Below are 18081 nucleotides of genomic sequence, written 5' to 3' on the forward strand. Positions count from 1 at the left end.
AAACCTTGCAAGTCTCTGCAAGATAAACCTGTTAACTATGAAATCAAGAGAAGGTCAATCAAGAAATTAAAACTATAAACATAATGAAATTTAAGAAGTAAAACTATATACAAAATAATGAAATTAATAAAAGAGAAAACAACTTTATACAAAAAGAAAAAATAAATAAGACATACAACAGCAGAATTAACAACAGAAGCTCCTTCTTTCTTAAGGTATGTTGACAGAAGCTCTTGGGTGCCAGCTGCTGCTTCTGCATTTAGAGAACGTTTGATTTGGGTACCCACTTCCAATTGGGTCCCTTGAAATTAGCTTGTTTGTAGTATGCCATGACATCTTTTGTTTTGGTCTTATTGTTCTTAGAGGAAGAAATGCCAATATGTCCATTGTTCACCCTAGATCCATGGTTCTTAGGGTGAGAGACCAGACACGAAGAATGGTGAATATGATCAGATAGAGCATGCATGAAATTGAAACAGTCACAGAAGGAAACATTACAAGAAGCTTTATTGAAATTTTCTTTAAAATCATCAAAGAAGGGTACATAATTTTTATTTTTAGAGCCCTTCTTTGGTTTTCTTGCTTTTACAGAGATAGAAGCAATGTTGGATTGAGGCCATTTTCTTAATTGTTGCCGAGTAAAATTTGGTCTTTGAGTTGCAGAGGAAGAGCATTGAGAGTTACTTTGTCTTGGATTTTCCTTCTTTCTTTTCTCAAGATCAATCTTAGTTTCTACAACTTGTGTAGGCCTATCTTCATGATCTGAGACATATTCATGCTTAGAAGTATCTTTTTCAGAGATCTCTATGACAAAAACCTTTTCAAAAAGAGACTCATTTACAGAAGGCTCTGTGATATGTTTTGGAAAAAAATTCCAGAGCCTCTGAGGATAATTTTCTTTCAAGAGGCTGACCAAAAGCATAGTTTTCTTGAGTTTCTGGTTGTCCAAACTTAAAAATTCCTATCTGACTCTGTCTCATAAATCTCYTTGGAATGGAATCCTTCTTTTCAGAAGGTGAGAAAGAGTCAATATAGTCTTCATAAGCAATATTTTCCATTGTTAAACACGTTTTTGTGTCTGGATCAACCAACAGCCTTCTTCTTTTGAAAATGGACTTGGTGTTATCATTGTTTGGACCTGTAAATTCAGATTTGGTATTTGATCTCTTACTCTTGATGATCTTTAGAACGATTACAGTGCAGCGGAAACAATGATAAGAACACAAACAGAGTAATTAATCAAGAACACACAGATTGATATGAAGAAGATGAACGCAATAGAATAGCTTCAAAGGTTTTTTAATTGATTGAAAATAAGACGATTACAATACGGAAGCACACTGAATTGCAAAGGCCTAAGCTGCTATTTATACTAGTTCCTAACGACCTTTCTGACATGACCTAGACGTGTAAAATCATCCAAGCCGTCCAAATAAAGTCGATTAAAGACCTAGTCACGTGAGAAGCACGTGCAGCTAACAACCTATGAAAAACAGCAGAACAGGGTCTTCACAGAAGACGAATCCGCATACCCTTTGTTAGCCAGCTCAGAGGCTCTGCTGTAGAAGACTTGTAGGTTCTTATTGCCAGAGGACCATTTTCCAGAACCTCTGTGAGAGGCAACAAAGGTTCTATCAATCTTGACTTGTACGATCAAACAGCTTCTGTTGTTGGTCCTCTGTTGTCTTCTGTGAAAGAAACCCTTCTGTCAACACTTGCAGAAATCTTTTTCATACTTTTACATTAAGTAAATATTTGAGCTAACAACCACCTCTGCTCAGCTTTTGAAATGGGGAAGCTAAAACGGGCTTCTCACAGAACTAAGTCAGAAACCCTGCTCCAAGCCCTTGGACATGATCCACATCAACCTCTGTGGGCCAATCTCCATTCAAAGCCTCTCGGGAAAGAAGTACATCCTCGTACTTGTTGATGAATACTCAAGATACACATGGGTTGAATTCGTCAAGAAGAAATCAAACATTCCTGACCTTCTCATAGCGGTGATGAAAAAGCTCCAAGTCTTTCTCCAATGCAAACTCATCAAAGTTAGAAGTGGCAATGAAACATAATTCAAGAATACCAAAATTGATGAATAATTCATCAGTGAAGGTATTTCTCAAAACTTTTCATCAGCTAGAACTCCACAGCAAAACAGAGTCATTGAGCGAAGGAACAGAACCCTAGTGGAAGCAGCAAGGACCATGCTTGCTTCATCAGAGCTACCAATCTCCTTTTGGGCCGAAGCAATCTCTACTGCATGCTTCATCTAGAACCGATTTATCATCAACAAGAGGCACTAGAAGACACCATATGAACTCATCAACCAATGACGTCTCAATGTAAAATATTTCCATGTTTTGGGTGTAAATGCTTTGTACTCAATGATAGGGAATATCTTGGCAAGTTCGACAAGAAGGCTGATGAAGGCATATTTGTGGGATACTCTCAAACAGCTAAGGCCTACAGAGTGTTCATCAGAAGGACAAAGATCGTCATCAAAAGCATCAATGTGTCCTTTGATGATTCATCACCAATGACTTTTGGACACAACAGTTCAGAACTCGGGCTATCAAAAGGAGCCTCTAATTCATTATTTTGCAAACCCAATGAATCAGAGTTGACTCACTTATTTGAAGACATCTTTGAAGAAGAAGTAGTCTATGGACAAACACCCATTGAAGAACCTTCTTCCAGAGCCGATGAAGCACATGTAGTCTCCAATGCTGAAGGTACAACTCTTTCTGAAACTCATGTTATTTCACCCTCTACTTCTCCTATGTCTTCAGAACCAGAGCCTCACTCTGGAGATGCTCTTTTTGAGGGGGAGCAAGCAGTTCTATCAGCCGATGAAGAACTGCATTTTATTGCTCCAGAACCCCAATCTTGCACCAAGTGGACAAAAGACCATCCTCATCACCAAATCATTGGTAATCCATCATCTGGTGTCAAGACGAGATCTGCTACTGCCAATGAATGCCTCTTCGCCAACTTTCTAAGTATGATCGAACCAAAGAAGATTTCTGAAGCCCTAAAAGATCCAAACTGGATAGACGCCATGAAAGAGGAGCTACTCCAGTTTCAGAGGAACAAAGTATGGTCCCTCATGCCCCTACACAAAGGAAAAACGGCCATTGGGACCAAATGGGTCTTCAGAAACAAGAAGGATTAAGATAGCATAGTTGTAAGGAACAAGGCCAGACTTGTTGCCAAGGGCTACTGCTAAGAAGAAGGGATTGACTACGATGAAACATTTGCTCCCGTCGCCAGACTTGAAGCCATCAGAATATTCCTCGCCTTTATAGCACACAAAGGTTTCAAGGTCTATCAGATGGATGTCAAGTCTGTCTTCCTTAATGAAAAACTTCAAGAGGAAGTATATGTGTAGCAGCCCCCTGGGTTCGAAAATCCAAAGCATCCAGACTATGTCTATTTTCTGGACAAAGCCCTTTATGGGCTGAAGTAAGCATCCAGGGCCTGGTATGATACATTCTCTACCTTTTTTCATTGCCAATGGATTCGAAAAAGGTACCATCGACACAACTCTCTTTCTTAAGAAGCATAATGGTGATATTTTACTTGTGCAAATATATGTGGACGACATCATATTCGGTTCTACTAACTCCAAATTTTGAGAAAAATTCTCAGAGCTGATGAAAAGCAAATTTGAGATGAGTATGATGGGAGAACTCAGTTTCTTCCTCGGTCTTCAAATAAAACAAACTTTAGAAGAAATTTTCATCAATCAGTCCAAATATGTTGCAACATCACGAGAATCTGATGAACTATCTCATGATGTTGCAACATCACGAGAATCCAAATATCTTCCTTGGTCTTCGATACTTGATCTAGCGAAGGGGACACACATCTACTTCCCTTCATCTGACACTGAATCCGATGAAGATGAAGTTCATGCTGCAACATCACGAGATAGTTCCTCGCTTGAGGGCTATCAAGGACGTGATGGATGTCCTCCCTTGCCTCACTTCACACAAGGCATCGATGGAGGCGCCTCTGGAACTGAGGCCCAACCTACAGTATCTGTTGCTGTAGGGGTTACCCCACCCCTTACGGACTTGGTCACAAAGGCTGAGTTCCAAGCCTTTGATGATTCAATTCAGCGGTCCTTAGATGACCTTAAACTCAACTTGGCAAGGGTTGCTGAATCTATCCTTACAATCGATCTTTCATATATTCAGCAATCACTTGCATCCCTCGAGGCTCAATCGAGGGACAACACCACCAGGATCCAAATCTTCCAACAGCTAATGGTCCAACAACACAACCACCTCACCAGCATCTCCACCACCAGAAACGAGTCCATCACAGCCACTTTGCAGCCCTCTCGGCCCAAATAACTGCGACTGATGAGTCCATTGCCTCCCTCACCACCCAAGTAAATTCCCTCACCACTTCCATCGCCACTCTACCAACCACCATCATCACCAATCTACCACGAAGAGCCCCTTCTCCACCCCCCCTCTCCAACACCCTCATCTGATGAAGCTTTCAATACCTTTGCTATAGAAGTACGATCTATGATATCTTCCATCACCATCCCTCCACCCGCCTCAACCTCCACCTCCACTTCCACAAATGCGATCACCAGAACTGACCTCTGTGCTCTCTCCAAAGCACTAATCTCAAGCTTTAATGAGATAAGTGACAAGTTCGCCCATAGGGCCGCAGAACCAGCCAAGGCTCTCACCAAGAGCCTTGATATTCAAAAGGAATGCACCAACTTCCTCCTCATAACAATGAAGGAGACTCGAAGAAGAAATACCTTAAGGAAGTATCTCGCTTCCTTTAGGATCACGAAGAAGAAGAACAGGGTCTCATGCTCCACAAGCCGCCCCCTTAAGAGGCCAAGGCATGAAGACCCATATCAAGATAATCATGGTCTTGGTCCTCATGAGGGGGAGAACCCGACCAGCACACCGATGGAGTCTGCAGCACCACCACCACCACAAAGTCAACCATCTAACCAACAAACCCATGGAGCCCAAGCGAGGGAACCAGAGGCCCAGCCCTCTAATGATGTACAAAATGTACATATTCCCTCTGCTTTCACTTAAAACCCACCTACTTCTACCAATGAGTTCTCACCAATCTTGGTGAGTTCTCCATCCTCTAATAACCCACCTTCTGCTCAACCAGAAATAGCCATACCCTTTACCCCATCAACAACACCTCCTCCATCACCACCTAAACCAGAACCCTTCACCAACCAACCAGAACCCTCCATCACCCAAACAACTCAACCAGAACCAGAACCATTACAACCAGAGCCTACCCAACCAGAACCTACCTAACCAGAAACAACACCCCAACCAGAAGCCTCTCACCAACCAAAACCCGTCCTTTCCCAAACATAACCCATCACCCAAACAGATCCACCCATCACCCAAATAGAACCCATCACCCAAACAGAACCTATCACCCAACCTCAACCATCCATCACCCAACCAACCCAGAAGGTGCCTGCAGATATTCCTTCTTCATCAATGCAAGCTCTAACAACAGACAGAGTCGAAGAAATTCTCTCTCAAATGGACTCGTTAAGGAGAAGTCTGCCAGTGCCACCAAGGGAACCTGTTATGATGGAGAATATCTATCAATATCTCTACCACGATCGCGATGAACAGCTGATCCTTAATCCTCCCAACCTATCTCCTGAGTCGATGGACCTGCTTCGTCATAGACTCGTGAGACAGACGACCTCTCCACCTCAAGCCGTCTTCTACAACGATGGAATCAAGACTGTCCTCGACATCAAGATGCGGACCTTCGCAAACATAGCTATCAAATACATCAAGTACACCATGGAGCGTGCACATGGGATGATCAGCGTATGGGACTTGATCGATCTATATGGCCATACAGCTCAATGACAAGATCAAGGGATAAGGTACGGGATGGCCAACGGAGCTAAGAATGACTTCCAAATATCTCTTGAACTAGGTATTGAAAAACTCTCCTGCACACCTCCAAATAAAGACTTTCCAGGCTTACAGGAGAAGCGATCTGCATCGGTCCTAGCGCAACCAGAACTCAGCTTGGTTTTCAAGAATTAGTATGGAATCAATAAGTTCTTCATACTAACTGAGGCCTTCAAGTATTCAACTGATACACTTGAATGGTTTCAGAAGGTCATTCGAGAAATATTGGGCAGAGCGCATGTACCGATGAAGGAAGACCAAGAATTGATCCATGGTATCTCCACAATCATCCGCTTTAGAGGATTAATGATGCGCTTTTGGAAAATTTCAAGTGGAGACCATGAGTAATTTCATTTTATTTCCATCGTGTACTTTTATTTTTTGTAAGAAATCATGCAACTTTTAGACCAATGAATTTTTTTGTCAAAAGGATGTTTTTCTAGATTAGCCTCTGTTTTTCATAATTCTTTCATTGTTCATAGACTAGTCATTTTTTGTTTTTTCATTACTTAGGGGGAGATTATTAGACCCCATCATTCTTATTTGTAAAAATAATGAAAAACATACAAGTGTGAAAGTGCAGAAAGTCGATGGAACACTAGCAATGAGAAATCCTAAGTGTTCAATACAACCAAAGATGCGATGAAGGTCCATAGGTGCGATGAACAGCGCATCTCCATAACCCCTCTGGTCACCAACACTTGGATATTTCAACAACAGTTCAACCAAAGGTATTCATTCAAGAAGACTCAAAGACCCATGGTTGAACACTCCTCCTAGAAGACAACTGGAGATGGCAAATCGACAGCTGGATTCTCATTGCTTTATATAGATTGATATTATTTCCATATGTCTAGATTGTTATCTTTCCTTAGAAGATTTGCGATATATCTTCCATAGATAGCTATCTCCTTATTTATATTACTAGTATAAATAGGTCTTATATTTCTTGTAATCGTTTACGCTTCCATTCCTTTAATCAATTAAAGTGAATCCTTTGATGCTCCAATTATTCTTTGAATATTCTTGAGTTGTTCTTCATTATTTTCCATCCACACGATATATTTAGGTTATTCATAACTTGAATATTCGTGTTATTGAGAGATCTGGGATCAACACATTGATTTATCAGGGTGTTGAACCGGTCATAAGTCTTCTGGATTGGTTCGTCAGGCAATGCTTTGAAATTTTTTTATTCATTTAAACATTGCACCCTTCGATTTTTCTTAGTTTTAGCTCATCCCTCCAATTGGCTTGGAAGTTCATCCCATATTTCCTTAGCCGTGGTATAAGGATCCAGAGATTGAAAAATCTCATTAGGAATGGTCATAATAATCAATCTTTTAGCCTTCCTTTCAGCTTCCATTTCTATGTCGTCCTCATCCTAATTGCTTTCATCTTTCACCATGTAGTAAGCTGCTACTTCTTCAGTTGTGCTTGTGCCAGGAACCCTTGGGACAAGAGTTTGGGGAATGTAGGGACCTTCCATTACTGATCTGAAGAGGTTCCTGTCCATCCCCTCTAGGAAGTTTACCATCCTTATTCTCCATTGTGGATACTCTTCACATTGAAGAATTGGAGGTTTGGTGAGAGAACCATCGCTATAAGCAGAATTCCAGTTGGCCATTTAAGAGATTTTGAAAAGAAGAAAAAAAAATATGAGAATGAAGAAAAAAATTGAAAGATTTGAATACTCAAATTCAAATTGATCGTTTTGATTGAAAATCAATCAATTGGCTCTGATACCAATTTTTGATCCCAGATCTCTCAATATAACACGAAGATTTATGTTGAAGAACCTAAATCTATCGTATCTATGAAGAAAATGAAGAACAACTTGTATGATAGTCAAGAGAATACAAAGCTTTCAAGAAATTTCACTATAATAATGGTAATGAGAAGGATTGCTTTATTTACAAGACATGTGAAAGCTATTTATACTAGCAATCTAGTCTAAGAGATAACAATCTAGTAAAGGATATCTATGAGATAAACAAAGAAAAGACATCTACCTAAAAATATGGAGTTATCTCTAACTACCTTTTGTAATAGAATTCCAACTGGAGATGACTCTAGGTAGTATGTTCAATCAAGATTCTTCATGTTTATGCTTGACTAGCGTATATCTGATTGAACACTTGATGATTCTCTTAGATGCTGTAAAGCAGAGGAGTAATGGAGATGCTGGTTCATCGAACCTCTGGACCATTCATTGTATCTCTGGTTTGTTTTTGAGCACTTAGAATCTTTTCCAGCTTTTCTTCTATCGGTCCTCCGAACTTCCATACTGTGCATTTTTCCTTACTTTTACAAATAAGAATTATGGGGTCTAACAACGATTTATATTGAAAGACTCGTGAATTTTAGGTTCCTAGTATTCATTGTGTTGAGAAGAGATTCCAAAGAATGGAAGTTCTCGGAAGCTGACTTCAGACACCTCTTTTTTGACGATTTTGAGACCATGTACCTAGAGCTCCGTACCTGGATGATCAGACTGGAAGATATCCAAATAGCTCTTGAAGCTATCAAACGATTCATGCATAGATAGATCAAGCTAGGTTATGTGACTGATCTTCATATGGGAATCGAAAGCAATCAAAGGAAAATGAACCTTTAACCGAATCAAAGGCTTGAAGATATTGAATCCCTGCCGATGTTCATGATCGTAGAGCTGCCTGTGTTTGGGATTGTGTACTCAAAATGATGTCAGAGAAAAGCGTTTTATGAGATTCAAAGATCTTGCAGCATATTCAGAAAACACACTAAAGATGATAAAACTAAAGTTGTCAAACAAACTTGATTTGGAAAGAAGAGGTCTTGACAAGATCAATCCTCATGACAAAGACCTGATGATTACTGCCCTGGATCAAATTTCCGAAAAGTTAGAGTACCAGAGGATGCTTAGAAGGTTTGAAACATATTTTGGCCTCCGCCTGAGAAGAAGAAGATTCACATGATGCTGCTTTAGTACAACGTGGGAGGATGTTAGAATTATATTTTCAGTTATATTAAAGTAGAAGGGCTTAAATTGTAAATATCTTAAATGGTATAAATATATTTCATGTTTTCTAGTATTATGTTAGACTAATCATTGCAATATCATTTTGTAGTCGTACATTGTTTCTTTTCTCTATATTCATGTTGAAATCAATATACAACCGACTGCTTGAAATCTTTACTATCATGTTGATTGTTTAATCGTTGTTCTTTTTATCAATCTTGGATTAATAAGTAGTTGTGGTTTCATGATAAAACATTCTTTCCAAATAGTTAAAATAATTCTTATAAACCTTCATGTATAAAAACATTTCTTTGAGATCTCATGGTTACATGTTAAATAAACCAACTTTTCACAGGTTCTTTAACCTCGGGTCCACATAAAGACTGTCTAATAAGGTTCGTTTGCAAGACGTACCTTCTTTCTATATTTCGTACATTAGATATTTAAATGGTTATACTTAACATGTATAAAATCTTTCATATACCACATGTGCATCATGACATAAAATGTGTACTTTACCATATGTGCATCATGACATAAAAGGTGTACTTTGCCATATAATCATAACATAACTTTTACAAGAAGATATGTCAATACTCTTTCATACATAAAACACACACACACACACACACACACACACACACACATATATATATATAGCATGCATGTATCCCAGTAAATCTCATAATTTACTCACCTTATTTATACCATGCTTTGGGCTTTCTAACTCACTTCTTAGTCTTTACTTATTTTGGTTTTAGGTAGTGTTCCAAATCTTGGGATGAAAAATAATGAACCCTTTAAGCTTCTATATATAGGGTGTATGACATTCTTTAGGGTACTTGTTCACTTGGCTTTTCAACTTGTAAATTTTTAAGGATATGCCAATATGTACTTGTTCATTCTTATCTTCTTTCCTAGCCTTGCCTTGTAAAGCTTTTAGGGTTGCCACAAACTATTTTCCACTTACAACTCATTTTCTAGGTTTGCTTTGTCATAAAGAGTAGACTTGCTTTGTCATAAGATTTTTATGGCTCATGTTAACTTGTGTGCTTGCTTACTTATTTATCCCTATAATTAATTTTTTTTTTTCACTAAAAATGTTATTTACCTTGTTTTAGTTCTTATATTAAGGGCCTTTAGAAACAACTTAACTTTATAAGAAATTATGATAAATATATATATATATATATATATATATATATACACACACACTTGGCTGAAAGTTAGGGCTGTTACAAATATTAGACTTAAACACTAGTCAAAATATATAACATATATTTATTATCAGAAATTATTATTTGCATGACAATTGTTTGGATTGAAAATAATTGAATCACATTTGATCGTATGATTGAGATTAATTTTCTTGTATGTGTGTGACCCTTTGGATCGTGTATCATTAGCAGTATCATCATGTTTAGTGTCAGGGGCATATAGATCCAACAACAACATGTATATAAAATGTTCATAAAGTTTCATGAGTGTATCACAGTAGTAATATATCATTTGTAAATAGAGCTGTACACAACGTGTATATAGAATGGTAATGTATACAACATGTATATTGAATGGTAATATATCACAATAGAATGTTCGTAGAGTATATCACAATGGTAATGTTCCCGACGAAGTGAAGATGGGAGAGAGGAGATAAAATTTCTAAAATACCTAGAATGCCTTTTATTTAAAATTTTAAATCAAAATTGTCAAAATTATTTATTTTCTAATTTAACCTTTTGATTTTAGATGATTTGTGTTTGATATTGAACCTCACGGAGCTCACAAAAATGTTCAATTCTTCTATGAATGGCCCCCAATAAACACGTGTATATATATATATATATATATATATACTATGTTGTTACAACGCTAAAAATCTCAAATAACGATCAGAACTGTGACTTGATTTAGCGCTTATCGCGATGGTATAGCGGTCTACAAATAGCAATTCATGTAATAAGTACAATTATATATAAATATATGCATATATAACATGTTATATATATTAAAGATGAACAAGACAACACGTGAATAGAAGAGATGACGAGTAGACAACGTTGGAAGACGATGCACAATGCTGGAATAGAAAAGATGTGAGAGAAATAACGAGTTTACACATCGATATTGCAATCAAAATCAACTCCTAGCTCGTAATCCCTTAATTTTTTTAAGGAAAAAAAAATACATAGAATGACCTAAATGTCCATTTTTTAACTGAATTTAGTAAAAAAGGTTAACGACTGTTAGACATAGGCACAAAATCAATTGGGGATCGTAATAGACCAAATTCGAGTTTAAAAAGTTCAAGAATGATATTCGTTGAAAAGTGCAAACGTTATGAACCAAAATTGAACTTTACTCTTTTGGAATTAAAATTCAGAGGTCGTTTATTGAATGCTTATTTGGTAGGTATTTATCGGGTCACTTTATCTTATCGATGAACATGATAAATACCATAAGTATTACACGATAAATGAAAATACCAATTGTTTCACTATAAATATTTACAGGATAATTTATTATGTACGATATCGTTTTAGTTAATATGTTAATTATTGCTTGTTACCTTGTTTCAAATCTCGTCGGATGCTAAAAATCTAATAAATCAACGGGGCCTAAATGTTAAACCCCTAATCGCATAAAATAGATCAGGACTTGTGAAATGCTCTTGTAGAGCCTCACCGCCCCTTTTCTAATCGCATAAACCCCTTTTGAAATCCACGAAAAATGTCTGCTTCGACGTCAAGGGCTGTTGTTTCCAGATTATGTTCTCGATTTTCCATCAAGCTATTCAATGGAAAACCATTAAAATCAAGCTCTTCCAATCCCTCACTAAAACGCATTTCTGCTACTTCAAGGTGATTTATATCCACTGATTCATGACTCTTAGCTTGTTTGTGACAAACAACGGACGTGCGTGTTGATTTCATAACTCTTCTCGTAATTTATGTGTGGATTTGATTCAAGGTTGGGTTTTGTGTTCCTTGAGTAGATGTTAATTCATTACTTCAGTTCGGGTGTAGCAGATCCCTGTTGGTTATAATGTGTTGCGGGTTTGGTTGAATAATGGAGTTACAATTTTGGTTTTTTGTTTGTTGATTAGATTACCGGTGCAGCTGTGTTCTTTGTTATCAATGATGCCTTTGCACAGTGCAGTTGCTTCCTCCCGACTGACTTCGGCTCTTTCGGCTGAGTCTCAAAGCTGGGGTTTGATTCCTCTAGGTAATGAATGGTTATTGAGAACGCTGTTGGTTATTCTTACTACACTTGTTTATGATCCCGGTCTCAAATTTGACGGAATGCTTCTAATCTTTTTCTGAGTTGTTGTATGATGAACAATGAAACTAGTCATTCAAGAAAAGTAATTGTATGAAAGTAATATCAGGGGTGTCGGTTTGAGCATTTTCCCAAACTGCAAATTGCACCGCATAGATCTCGAACCTCACCCCAAACGCGGTGCGGTTTATGCGGTTTCTACCTAACGCATTTTACACCTACAATTCAATAATTATAAGATCAAAACCTTATGATAAAATCAGATAATGTAACCGTAATCCAAACAAAAAAAAGTTTAAATACATCCGATTTCCAAATACATATTACATAGTTAAAGATCGTCTAAGAAGTCTAAAATATTACATCATTAAACATAGTCGAAGAAAACTAAAAATATTACGTAAACTAATCTAATTTATAATATAAATAAAAAATTATATAAAATGTGAGGCGCTGTTTGAACTACGGTTTGATAACTCAAAACCACTTTAAAATGCAAAATGTAAACCGCATCACGGTAGTTCTAAATCGCACTTTGTGGTGCAGTGTGGGCGGTTTTAGCGGTTTCGATGAACACCTCTAAGTAATATCATAAAAATTGTAATCCTTGTATGGTTATTATGTTTTATATATTTAACTGAACAACTTATGCTTCCTTCAATTAGATTTTAAGATTTTCGAAAAAAGCCCAGAACATTCTTAGGGTATTATGGTAATTTTTCCAAAATCTTATGGTGTAGTTCATAGAAGAAGGTACTTTATGTGTGGAGTGGGGGCTACAATAAGAACAAAAGCCTTCTGCTTTGGTGTTTGAAATTTTTTGTAATATAAGGAAGTTGGATAACTCAAAGAGGAGAGAAGCAATCTTGACAAAACCAAAAGGCATGATGGGAACAAACTCCAATCCCTCAACTAACTAACCAAAAAAATTATACTCTGATCACACAAGTTCTCTACAAAACGACAAGAAATAGCCCTTAAGTATTAATCAACATCCTTGTCTTCTCTTAACTAATGTTGGCACCAAACGGATGTTCCACCTTGTTGCTGTTACGAACATTGTCCTTCAACTTTATACTCTATAGACAACTTCTACTAGTGAAAAATAACCTCAACCAATGTCTGGCTCTTGGATTGTTATTATAGATTTTTCTCAAATAAAACACATTGTTGTTCAAGGAAGCAATATTTTGAGGAACACAAAGATAGCTCACCCCTTCCTCTAGATTTGGTTATGAAGTATGATATAATTTGCAACCACTCATTAGGAGCCCAAGCATCTTGCATTTGATCTCCTATCTTCCCCCCGTTCCCACAAATAAGAAGAGTATGGGCAAGAGAAGAAAAGATGGGAGTTGAGTGAAAGAGTGTTGCCATTGTTATAAAAAGCACAATGACGTACGCTTCAAATAAACATACATTTTCACTATAATATTCTTCATGAATATTCATGTATGTTCACGTGTGTACAACAACTTTCACTATTCAAAATTCAATATGATATTCATCATGGATATACATTTTCACTGTTAATATTTATTACGAATATACATTTTCACTATAACATTCATCATGAATATACATATTATTCATCATGAATACACATATTATTCATCATAAATATTTATGTATATTCACGTGTATACAACAACTTTTTAGTTTTCATACATCAGTTTGATATCATCATGAATATACATTTTATTATAACATTCATCATCAATATACATACTGTTCATCATGAATATTTATGTATGTTCACTTGTATACAACTCTCTAGTATTCATATCAGTATGATATTCATCATAAGTATTAATTTTCACCATTATATTTATCATGATTCATGCATATAATACTATTTATCCAGAATATACTATAGTTTCAACCCTAAATACTCTAGTTTTTCTTTTTTTTTCTTTATTATGTTCTTGATTTGTCTCAATGGGTTCCTGATTCTTCTTGATGGTTCCCGGTCCGTCTCGATAAAAGCGGAAAGTGGTAGGTTATGATTTACATACAAACACACAATAAATCACTTAATAGGTTCTCGATTAGTCTTGATGGAAAATGAAGGTGGTAGGTTATGGTTTTACACACAAACACACACCATGTCAATGAATGGGTTCTATTAGTCTCAGTTGGTCTCGATTAGTCTCGCTGGGTTCTTGATCAGTCTTGATGTGTGTTGGGTTACAATGGTAAGAACGTGGTGCCAAGTTACGAACTTACGACGTTGAAGAAGGTATTTTCGGTTACAGACTTGTGTTGTTAAAGAAGGCGATGTTGAGTAATGGACTTAAGTTGTCGATCTATTGTATACACGTGAGCGTACATGAACGTTTATTAATGAATATTACACATACACTATTTCACGTAAAAAAATGGTTAAAATGAAAAAGAAAACTATATCGAGATGGATGTCATATCAAAGAGGATGAAATGCTTGTTTTTTGTTTGATCAAAATATTTAAGATGATTTAGTTTAAAAATTAAGGGGGTAAAAGTTTTTGATTAAGAAAATAAAAGAAAAAACACGGAAAAAGTTGTAATAAACTCCCATTTTTGCCCCTAATCATATTAATTAAAAAATATATTTAATTTGAGTTGTTGGATCAAGTAGAGATGGAGTGCCAAGATTTTAATTAAAAATCCCATCGGACTTCTCTCTCTCTCTCTATATATATATAATATATATATGTATATTATTCTATGCTATGTTGTTAATTACGGTGCTATAGCGATCAGCGGTCCTAGCGGAAATAGCGGCGAGAAATAGCGGTTCCGCTTATAGCGGTGCTAATCACCGCAATTGGGCCACGATTTTGATTTGCAATAGTGGTGTGAAAACCTTAAATTATGGATTAGGCTTTCAGTTGGCCTTTGGAAGGGTTTAGAGAAGTAGATTAAGGGATTACGAGCTGGGAGACTGATTTTGATTACAATATCGATGTGTAAACTCAATATTCCTCTCACATCTCTTCTATTCCAGCATTGTGCATCTGTCTTCCAACATTGTCTGCTCGCCATCTTCTATTCATGTGTTGTTTTGTTCATCTTTAATATATATAATATGTTATATATACATATATTTATATATAATTGTAATTGTTACATGAATTGCTATATGTGGATCGCTATACCACCGCGATAACTGCTATATCAAGTCACAATCCGTACCGCTATTTCAGATTTTTACCGCTGTAACAGCATAGTAGATATGTTACTAAACATGAAACACCACTACTAAGTGCTATTTATTATTTCGTGAGTTGAGTATACTATCCAGTGTATAAGTGTATCTATACATATATTTCTGAATCATACATTTAGCCCCATTTACATTAGAGAGGACCCTAACTATCATTATACATAAGGTAAAAAGGACTGGAATTTCTTTTGTTACTAATTGGAAACGACACATCACACACGTATACAGTTTAGAACGTTGGGCTATGAAGAAAACGCAGGAGAGGAAAATGTGCTGCAGAGATGAGGATGTTAAGGTGGACTAGTGGGGCATGACTATGTTGGATAGATTACCGAATGAGGTTTCCAAGGTAGAACTAGAAGTTGTGTCTATAGCAGATAAGTTGAGAGAGAGAAGGTTGAGGTGGTTTGAGCCTTTACGTAGGAGACCACAGACGGCTCCTGTTAGTTGAATGGAGTGTCAGAGCCGAGGGGTTGACGAGACTAGGCGGGTTGAGGAGATAGGAGATGAGCAATTAAGGCTAAATATGGAGGCTTTAGAGGCTGTTTACCAAATTTTTTATTAAGTCCTGTATGGATAAATATGTCTGTGTGGATAAATGGGTGTTGTTTACTTTTTTTATCTGAACCAACAGTCTGAATAACATAAATGACCGATTTACCCTCCAATATTAATTATTTGAACATCAAAACAAAAACAATAAAGAGGCCGAAGATGGGTTGTCTCATATGGGAACGAGGTGGTGCTTTAAATAAGGGGTAGAGGTGTCATTTTTGTGGCTGAATGAGGACAACACACCATTTCTATCTGTGCGATTAAGCCATGTTCAGTACGAATAAGGCGTAAGTAAACAACCCAAATGAGCTGTGTGAATAAGCCAGGTAGACCAATAAGCCTAATTAAGCCGCAAGTAAACAGCCCCTTAGTTCTTTATGAGGGAATGATCTCAGATAGGAATACTTAGAGGCGGTGGATTAGGGTAGTTCATTGCAAGTATGAATGTTGTTGGCGTGAGGGGATGGGAGGATAGGAGGTTGGGGGAGATAGTCTTCAGATAGGTTGGTGGTTTCTTGTTGTTAGGCTCTCTTACCTGTTATATTTCCCTACATGTCATATTACGTATGTTATTGCTTGCTTTCACAGACCTTTGCTTCGTGCATGAAGACTCTCGATCCTAGAGGTTAAGGTAAGGTCTGCCTACATCCAGACCCTACTTTTGAGTGGGATATACGGGGTTGGTTTGGTTTTACTGGTATACATTTAGCAAGTTTCCACATACTTCATATTGATAATGCCTCATAATGTATATGCCCAAGTCGTGATGATAAAGCCAAACTTTTTCTTTAGATGAAACAGACTCTAAAACAACATAACAAGGTGCCGTTCCCATGATAGTGTTTGATTTACTTGGTGTTTCAAGATATTAGAGTCCATCTTGTTTTTTGGCACGTCCCATTTCCTCCCTGAACCGTGTCTTGAAATACCAAGTAAATCTTTTGCGAGCATTCAAATGGAAACAAGGTTCGTGGTTAGCTTAAGGACATGATGGGCCTATCTTGATATCACCTATACCAGCTAGGGTGGTTGCGAATATTTTCACATTAATTGGACATGGGGCATAGGAGGGTAACTTGATGAAAGGGTCATATGATCAATAACTCGTGAGTCGATGAACTGATAAAGATTATATCAGAGGGCATTTAATCGAACAGGAAAAGGATGTTTACCTGAATATGCCAGTAAGAAGTGATCTCATCGTCTCCATTTCTTCTTGGCTAAGAATTCCCACTTTGTTGTTGAGGTTTCTTCTTGTCGCAACATTGCAGGACAAGAATGAGATGAATTCCTAGCCTCCAACATAACCATGGTAGAACTCTCATCTCCAATGTAGAATGGTGAGTTAAGATTAAAGGGAAGAGTGAGCTTCGGGCTGAAAGTTGTGGGCTGTGACTGAAATAAAGTCAAGAGTAGGGGAGAAGTTAGAGCCTTAAAAAAGGAGGAAATAATTAACAGTTAGGTTATGTGTAATGAATGAAGCTGTAAGGAAATTTTTAAAATTCTTGCTTAGAACAAATAAAGAACTTATTCGGGAGTAGAATAGAAGCATAGTAGATACGACATATTTTGGAATATACACAAATGTCTTATGGAGAGGATGTAAAAACTCAAAACTTTTGCATCTTGAATCATTGATGATTGCTAAAAAGTGGTAGAACAGCTTTCAGTGTGGGAATTAGTACGAACGTGAACTTCTTTTGATCATTCTGCTTGTTTCTTGGCTAACGGTTATCAGAACATGTAATCTGAGGAACGTTTGTTTCCTTTGTTTGCAGGTATCTCTATGCCCTTATGACAGCAAAAAGTGACTGGAGGTGCCATTTCTCTATTAGCAAACTGACTGCCCTGACATGTCTGTTTACTTGTTTGTTTGTTTTCTTCACTATTCACAACAGCAAATGTTATATTTGACCAACTGGGTTTGTTTTTGACCTCTCTTTAGCAGTCATAATAATGCACTCATATTTGACCTTGACTATGTGGTATTATTTGCATGATAATAAGTAGTAGCGTTTGTAAGCAAAAAGCACTATTATTTGAAGGAACACAGAAGCATGCTCATACTGTTTCAACCCAAGTTGTTAACAAAACTGAAAACCGAA

General features: G+C 37.0%; 1 protein-coding gene across 1 annotated transcript; it reads left to right on the top strand.

The window, feature by feature from the left end:
• The first annotated feature begins 11572 nt into the window (after positions 1 to 11572).
• Positions 11573 to 18005, top strand: LOC112502138. The gene is made up of 3 exons (XM_025105963.1): positions 11573 to 11798; positions 12044 to 12162; positions 17755 to 18005. Exons 1-3 carry the CDS (start codon positions 11668 to 11670, stop codon positions 17772 to 17774), a joined length of 270 nt encoding a protein of 89 aa, XP_024961731.1. The 5' UTR covers positions 11573 to 11667; the 3' UTR covers positions 17775 to 18005.
• Positions 18006 to 18081: the final 76 nt, after the last annotated feature.

The sequence above is a fragment of the Cynara cardunculus genome, unplaced genomic scaffold (assembly GCF_001531365.2).
Source record: "Cynara cardunculus var. scolymus isolate 2C unplaced genomic scaffold, CcrdV1 Un_Scaffold_946, whole genome shotgun sequence".
Classification (NCBI taxonomy): Eukaryota; Viridiplantae; Streptophyta; class Magnoliopsida; order Asterales; family Asteraceae; genus Cynara; species Cynara cardunculus.

Excerpts from the sequence above, each read along its gene's own strand:
- LOC112502138 (XM_025105963.1), top strand. The coding sequence starts at position 11,668 with ATGTCTGCTTCGACGTCAAGGGCTGTTGTTTCCAGATTATGTTCTCGA. Across the intron at positions 11,799-12,043 it reads CGCATTTCTGCTACTTCAAG|ATTACCGGTGCAGCTGTGTT; the intron begins GTGATTTATATC and ends TTTGTTGATTAG. Across the intron at positions 12,163-17,754 it reads CTGGGGTTTGATTCCTCTAG|GTATCTCTATGCCCTTATGA; the intron begins GTAATGAATGGT and ends CTTTGTTTGCAG.